Genomic DNA, 8,785 nt, shown 5'->3' with positions numbered 1-8,785 from the left:
CCGAGAACGGCTGAACGGATTTATCTTATCTTGGTCTTGAATTATTCGTCGAGGTCTAGGGAAGGTTTAAAAGGTGAGAAAAAATCGAATAATTGCCGAGAAAATCCTCAAAACAGCATTTTTCTATTTCCCATACAAACGTTTTCTAAATAAAATGGAGAGTCAATTTGTAATTTATTACCGCTGCATAAAGTTCAAATTCGCGTGCGCGTTGGAGGATCTAATATCGCGTTCTGAAACTCAACAAAAGTGAAAGTGAATCGCGAACGCGACAAAAATTGCATAGTCTCAAAATACATAGTACATAAATAGTGGTCGGCTTCGAGAAACTCAATTTTAGCTAACTTCAGTTGTTAATATAATATATAACTCAAAGGTGACTGACAGTGATATATCAAGGAACAGCCCAAACCATTGGACGGATCGGGCTAAGACTTTACATGCATAAAGCTACTATGACGTAGGCATCCCTTAAGAAAGGATTTTGATAAATTCTACCCTTAAGGGGATAAAATAGGGGATGAAAGTTTGTATAAATGTTCTTAGATTTTCGACTGATTGAACTGAAATTATAGATTGGGGATAAAATTAGTTTGAACCTATAAGTACCGGGAAAATATATAGCAAGACTTTTATCAAACAGTGGAATTTTATCCTGGAAAACACCTTCACGCAGGCGAAGCCGAGAGCAAAAGCTAGTCTAAAATAAATGATGTGTGTATTCTTTGTGAATTATCTGTTGCTTTAACGGTGAAGGAAAACAACTTGAGGAAACCTGCATACCTAAGAAGTTCTCTATAGGAATTTTGAGGGTGTGTGAAGTTTACCAATCCGCACTAGGCCAGCGTGGTGGACTAAGGCCTAATCCCTCTCAGTAGTAGACGAGGCCCGTGCCCAGCAGTGGGACGGTATATAATACAGGGCTGATGATGATGATGATGACGATAAAAAAGGTTTAATTCTTAATTTTAATCCGAAAACTGATCCAGCCGAGCATCGAACTCATTACAGCCAATAAAAATCTAAACGCGATAAAATTCCGGTCAATATAAAAACGGGTCCATTTGAGCCCGTGTAGCTGTAGGGGCTTATCGAGTGCTCTCGATTCATCTAGCGCGGCTTAAGTACCGCCTACTCGCCCAGTGACGCTCGTAAGCCGTTTCAGGCTAATAGTTTGTTATGGACTTTAGATCGTAAGTGGGTCATATTTTTATGAATGAAAGAAACCGATAGTTGATAATAATAATAATAATATCAGCCCTGTAGTATATACTTGCCCACTGCTGGGCACGGGCCTCCTCTACTACTGAGAGGGATTAGGCCTTAGTTCACCACGCTGGCCTAGTGCGGATTGGTAGACTTCACACACCCTCGAAATTCCTATAGAGAACTTCTCAGGTATGCAGGTTTCCTCACGATGTTTCCCTTCACCGTTAAAGCAATCGATAATTCACAAAGAATACACATAATTTTTTAGAAAAATCAAAGGTGTGTACCCTTGGGATTTGAGCCTGCGGACATTCGTCTCGGCAGTCTGTCCCACAACCAACTAGGCTATCGCTGCTAACCGATAGTTAAGCAACTGTATTTGAAAAGGAACAGCAGTTTTCTGCACATCACTGCTCTGTAGTCGTAGGAAAAGATAGTGAATGCTTTGGCTACATTTGGGTTCGACATAATACTCGTTTATGTGGGGGGATCTCGTGTAGGCGAAGGTAGCTCATGACAGCGACACTACGGCACGGTCTATATAGAGCCGCCAATCAGCAGTATCATGCATTGTTCAATTCCGATGGGAGACATTAAAGCCGCTGTCATTAGTGGCTGATATGAACTTTGAATACCTCTAGATGACGAGCGCAGTGCAGTGCCACGCTGTGTCATAATTACCCTTCTTCTTCTACTATTTATGATTAATCAGTTATATTCTGTTATTAATTTCTGTTTTTGATTTTTATTTTTAATAATTTAAGAGATTTTATAATTTAGTAGTTCTTACTTAATTCCAAACCATGCCATATCTAAACTACTTAATTTTTTGTCCAATACGTTTATTTTATATCTTTCTTTCTTTTTTTCATAAATACTTAACGCATGCTGTGTCTCCTTAGATGTAAAATGCACATTGTTTGATACCATATTATATTTTTATGTTAAGCGGTAATTGATTTATGTGTTATCTTTTTTTGTAGTACTTATAATACATAGATAAATAATGGCTTACCATAAAAAAATTGACTTACTCATAATTTTGTCAGATTAAAAAATATACATACATACAAAAACAGCGTACTCCGAGACTAACCTGTGACAGCATGGTAAGTATTGAACAGCAAAATCCTCCGAGGAAAGCCGTGATGCACATCATGCGCACAGACGTGGCCAGCACCGTCAGCAGCCAGGAGAGGCTGCAGGGAGCTGCAGCTAGCGACAGCACGCGGCGCCGCCCGTGCCGCATCGCCGCGCCGCCCGCCATGCCGCCGAATAGCGCTCCTGGGGACAAGACGCCATGGAGTTGTGTCTAAAAAATAATGAGGATAGAGAACGTGTAATTTCGAATATCTAAATATATAAAAAAAGTGAATCCCTATTTCCCTTGGTCACACCATCACGCGTGGACAGCTGGACCGACTTTTTTTTGTTGTGTTTGTTATTGTCAGGAGAAGGTTTTGATGAAAGAAAAATTCAAAAAATTGCGGGGAAAATTAGAAAATTTAAGAAAACTTAACGACAACATTAATTTTATATAACTGTCAATAGTTTGAAATAACTGTCAGCGATTGACAGAATGCGCGCTGCAAATTCATAGTTGGACGGGACGTCTGTCGGGTCAACTAGTAAAAGATAATAATAATAAGTGGGAATTATCATCTGATACCATACAAAAGGCATAAAACGCGGTCCGGGATGAAGTTATTGCCATACGAGCTAAAAGACACTAACTTGGCTGTATTGGTTTGGAATTGGCATCAACATTGAACTAAAACTACGTTTTATAATAGCTCGTAATAAGACTTTAATTATTGAAATGGACAGTTCCCAAAATTTAAAAAAGTAATCTTCATATTATTGAATAGCGAGATCCAGGCTCGCCAGTTGGTAAGCGATACGACTGCCCATACAAGACAATATCCGAACTATTGTATAACTTATAACACTGTGCTGATAACTCCGAAAAATGAGGTGTAGGTCTTATAATTTTGTCGTACAGAATCGTCAAAATGGCTCCTCTGCACCTGATGGTAAGCGACAAAGACAATTATCCCTCGTCAGTCATACATTTTTGCCGGTCTGACTCCGGAACGCGACACACCTACGTGGGCGACTATGGCGGGTTTTACACCTTGAGTATGGTCGCTATCCGGGCGGATATAAAATATACCCTACCATTAGCAAATCTTTAGTTTCCTGTCACACAAATATGAAAAAATGTCTCAACAATGCGAGCTATTTCATATTAATTAACTTAAAGGAAACCATGAGCTAGTTGTTTTTAAATAGCAGTTAATCATGTCACACGTTCATGAAATAGTTAATCGACAAAGGAAGCCATTAAACAACCCATTAAGATAAATATTAATAGAGTACAGACATATTATGAGGTTTGTAACACATTTACAAATGTTTTGGTTTATGTTATCGTCCCTTATCAATTTGGACCTCACGGAGTATCAATTATTTATGATCTTACTTCAGAACAGATAGACGTAAAATATAGCTATTAATTATCTTGTAATTATTATAAATAACAATTAAATTTCTTAAGAATATTATGGAATAAATATGTGTCTGCATCTCCGTCCGCGTGGCATGATCAAACAGACAAAAAAAACATATTTACGATATTATATACACCTCTTCAAAAAAAAATTAAGCAGCTACTTCCAAATAATTTTCACAAAAACTAAATTATAATCTTACTTCTATTTACTTGTTAGTAGACCACAGTATTCTCTATTTTTGCATTGTGTAATTTAGCAGTGGAAACTTGTAATGGGCCTTCTTTGAGTTTATCCTTTACTATGAATTGTACTAGATGTAAATTTCCCAATTATAATTAAAAATATATATTTCTTTTACCAAGTACCAAATTACTTTTGTACAGAAATATTTAATGTACATGGCCAGTATTCGATATTTTACGTACAGGTGTATTTAAACTTACCAAGGAAAGATAAGGAGGCAAGCCAGCTGGCCTGCTGGTCGGTGAGATGGAAGTCTCGGCGCGTGGCGTTGGCCGCAGGACCTTGCAGCGAGGCGATAGCTGGCGAGCTGTAGCCTTTACCCAGACCCGCGGAGAATGGGGCCAGGGAGACCGCTAAGGCTGCCAGAACCTGACAAAAGGTGCATAGCATTACGCCTTGTTAATTTTTCAGAGGTATTTTCACAACCTCACATCGCTTTCTATGTTAAGTCTCAATAGGAGACTACTTATCAAGTACAATGCAGGGCATTAACTTGACTTTGACCAGAAAAACTCAATATAATTTTATCCGACCCGGTCATTCACGAGATTCCAAAAAATTTTAAACCTAAAAAGTCTCCATAAGAATTGCTAGGATAAGTGCAGTCTACCCGAACTACACCAATGCACAGGCAAAAAAGCTGATACCTATCGATCTTCATTCTACCCTACTTCCGATAAGAAATGCACATAATGAAATCGTTCAAACAACTTTTTGCATAATTAAAAGGCTAATGTAATGGAACGGGTGAAGTTGTGTAGGGGGGGAATGGAGAGAACGGAGGAGCGGGAGGGGCACTAATGGCAGCTTCGGTTAATGAGAAATCTTTTATTTTTACACGCGGACGTCATTGCGAAATCTATAATGACACGTTTGTTTTGATTTATGATTTCTCCACGGGGGCGAACCGATCAGTACGATGATTAACCTGTATCTTCTCTTATGACGTAAGGAAGTAATAATAGTTGGTTGAAACAATAATATTATCACTTAGTTGCAAGTTGGATTCTTCAGAATAGTAAAGATAGACTGAATTTAATATTCAACGAAAATTCATACATCAAATTATTACTAGAGAAAAACTTCTTTATTATTAGTTATGAGTGTATAGATATCACAAAATCACCAAACACATCAAGCCTATCATTGAAGAAAAGGCAGAGGTGCAACCACAGCACCCACTTTTGCTGTGTTTCATCGTGCAATATCGGGGACTCCGGGCTGATGCTGGGGAGAAAAAATCTATATATATATCACTTAGCTCGAGCCGATATAATTCTAATAATGCAATGGCACCATCAGCTGTAGGACGTCCACTGCTGAAGATGGGCCTCCCCCAAAGATTTCCAGTTCGCCCTATTGGAAGCCCGCATCTAGCAATACTATAATGCATTTAATTACTTGTTATTGTGTGCAAGGTTTTAGCTTTTCTTTTCGACAGCTCGATAATCATTAATAGATAAAGTAATCAACGATACAGCTCTTGATATAGATACGCGATTACATGCGAGGTCTTGACTACACCGACTGGCCTGCGGTCGCTCGGCGAACCGCTTGCCTGATTACAATGGCGTATTAGAATATCTATTCCTCTAAACAGAACGAAATCGCAATAGACCTAGTCGCGTTTGGATTGATTCTACTTATTTATTAAGCGACTTCAAAAAAGGAGGAGGTTATCGACGCCTTTATGTTTGTTACCTCAAAACTCAGTAATTCATTAACAATAAAGCACCGACTCCAAAACTGGTAACCAGTTTATTGGTAATGTTAAATTGATTTCTCATAATCATGAAGGCTTTATCACTTGATAAAGGTTGCAGGAACATACTGGATGCAGGCCGCTTTCCACAGGGCCGTATGGACACCTTTAGGGGAGGCCTATGTTCAACAGGGGACTTTATGTGGCTGATGATTATGAATCATGAAGGCAACAAAATTTTAACCGCCGAAATGAAAATTTTAACAAATTTATTGCGCAAATTCGTAATTTTTAATATTTCAATATCGAAACATTCGCGTAAACATAAGAAATCTTCCTAATAGGTTATTAACTCTTGACCCTCACAAACTCTGGACAGGACAAGCCTACGACTGTTTCCCATGGCCCATGAGGGTATTATGTCGAATGAGGGCGCGGCCTGGGGAAAGGGCCGGTAATCCGACCGATCCGAGCCTCATTACACCGCCTAATAAGCCGCGTTACCGGTTATACAGTATTTGCAGATGCGGCATACTGTGACCGGGATTTTTAAAGATAATAATGTTATGATGGGGTTATTATGTCCTGTGTTCGTTTTTGGATGGCGTGACTAATGAAAAGCTAGGTGGAGCGCAACTACAGTAGTCAATTGGAGAATACAGGTTTCATTAAAATTTCCAGATATAGGATTCTTAAAAAACGGTCACGTAAACCGATCCAGATACACCAGGACCTCACTAGTAATCCTTAGCAGTGCGGATTTCGAATACAACAATGTATAGTGGCGCACCAAATGCACGCCCATGCACGGGGGCACATTTATCGCGACCCTAGGCGCACAGTTCAGTGTGTATACCTCGTGGTTGCTAAATACACATTGAGGGCTATAAGGGTTCGCGAACATTTCCCATCCCTCTCCTTTCCAACTATTCTGAGATGGCTCCTTCTCCTTCCTGTTCTCTTCCTTCACACTATCCCCTCCCTTCTTCCTCCCAGGCCCTGAGACCGGATAGCCGTGGGTAATAACGGTGGGACCTACCAACTCCTCACAGGAACTGCCGTGGTTGCTAAGCCGGGGAATCGCTTGTACACCGTTCGCAGGGTACCACCGGGAAGAACCTCGGCAGATTTCCAAAAAAAAATGTATAGTGGTTCAAATAAACAATGCTCACCTGTGCCAACAAACTCCCCGCACTCGGTGGCGACCAGCATCAACCTAACCATGTCCTAAGCGTTACTAAAGGCTGAAGGCAGGAGGGCCACTTACCATAAGGCGCGTATCTTGCTCGTCTAGCAACTAAGGCATGAAAAGGCGAAGTACCAACGAAGAGTAAATTGCCACATCCACTCAATAAACAATTATTTCTTGCGTAGCATCCCGTACGCAAGCCCCGAAAGACTGATGCCGTCATTATCCAACAAGGATTTCATTAAGCCCTACTTAATTTCCCTTACATTGCTCTAGTGGGAGCTAACTAGTCTGTGAAATGGCAAAGATTTTGTGTAATCCCGAGCGATAGGACGTTTTGCAAAAGGAATCAAGATCTAACTTGATTAATTATAAACATTACTAAGTAAAGGAAAACATCGCGAGGAAACCTATATAACTGAGAAGTTGTCTATATGAATTTTAAGGGGATGTAAACTCTTTTTTTTTTATCATGCGGAAATTCGTTTACGGATTCTGTCGGACTCGCCGGTAGACGGTCCTACCAACTAAAACGTTGCCATTCGAATCTTTCTCCCTAATATCGAAAAGGTGTGCGCAAGTGCATGCAACCGCAATCCTCGCAGGAGTCGGCTCTTGAGCAGAGCGTCTCACCATCCAAAGAATGAGACCTTGGTAAAATACGCGTAATAAATAATAAAAAATAATAAATAATAGTAATCATTCATAAGGGGATGTGAAGTCTGTCTATTTGTACTAGGCTGCCATCGTCATGATGACGATGTCTCGAGTTTGATCTCTGCGTTGGGTAAAGTGATGTTTTTTGCGCAGTATCAGTCGGCAGTCTGGAATAGTGTCCATTAAATGGTAATAGGATCATCTAGGCCGGTATTTTAGTCCATGAAACGCAAGAATTTCTCACTTCATGTTGATTTTCTGTGAGACAATAATTCTACTCCGGTTTAGCTGACGCATTCATAGGACAATATTTTTCCTTAGGCTACAACTCTACCATCTTCCTACGAACCCTAGCATGACCTTATAGTCAATGAAGTGCGTATTTCAATATTGTTGTAACGCGTGTTTGCTAAACGATGCCTGCACGCTGAGAGCGACCGGCGATCATTAATCCGCCCTGACATCGCCAGATTATTAATTACTTATCGCAAATATTATGGCGCAAGTCATGCGCATTTTGAGAAAGCAGATTCGAAACATTACAACGTAAGAGTTTTGGTCAGACGCCCGTCTTATCCCCTGTCATACCATGGTTTATCTAAAGTCGGTGCAACATTTTTCAAGCATGCATTTTTCCTTGCTGGTATAAAAGAATTATACGTAATTATTAATTATTTTCTATTTTCAGGTGTAGGCAAACTGTCATCATACCTACGTTTAGTTATCTATGTTATGGGTGACTAGCTTTTGCTCGCGGCTTCGTCTGCGTAAAGGAGTTTCCCGGGATATTTTTTTTTACTTACTTGATATTTTTCGTTATATTATGATAAATTTACACAAAATCAATATAAATTGTAGCCTATGCGTTATTCTGATGTATAATCAATATTACTGCAAAGTTTCATGCAAATCCGTTCAGTAGTTTTTTCGTGAAAGAGGAACATACATACATACATCCTCACAAGCTTTCGCATTTATAATATTAGAATATTATAGATGGTGAGTCTGTTGCCATTTATTGAACACCATTCCAGACTTTTCCTGGTAGGTGATGGCTTCGCTATGTCCTGGCATTGGAAAGTCCATGGACGGCTGATGCTGCTGACCATCAGGCTGAGCGCTTGCTCGTTTGCCCACTAATACAATAAAAAAAGACTCCAGGATGGTACTAAGTAGATGAAGCCAATGTCACTTTTATAGCCCAGGGTAGAAACTAGACCTCAACATGGCTGTCGTTCCGCAATACCACACCACTGATGCAATCAAAATACA

General features: G+C 39.8%; 1 protein-coding gene across 1 annotated transcript; it reads right to left on the bottom strand.

The window, feature by feature from the left end:
• Positions 1-2,305: 2,305 nt before the first annotated feature.
• Positions 2,306-6,891, bottom strand: LOC119192778 (facilitated trehalose transporter Tret1-like; the record flags this gene model as incomplete). The annotated part of the gene is made up of 4 exons (XM_037446539.1): positions 6,840-6,891; positions 5,462-5,523; positions 4,166-4,334; positions 2,306-2,493 (listed from the first exon to the last, which is right to left on the bottom strand). Coding segments are annotated over exons 1-4 (471 nt in total), but the record flags the coding sequence as incomplete, so codon positions are not given.
• Positions 6,892-8,785: the final 1,894 nt, after the last annotated feature.

Source organism: Manduca sexta, unplaced genomic scaffold (assembly GCF_014839805.1).
Source record: "Manduca sexta isolate Smith_Timp_Sample1 unplaced genomic scaffold, JHU_Msex_v1.0 HiC_scaffold_3151, whole genome shotgun sequence".
Taxonomy (NCBI): Eukaryota; Metazoa; Arthropoda; class Insecta; order Lepidoptera; family Sphingidae; genus Manduca; species Manduca sexta.
This window is presented reverse-complemented; position numbering and strand designations above follow the sequence as displayed.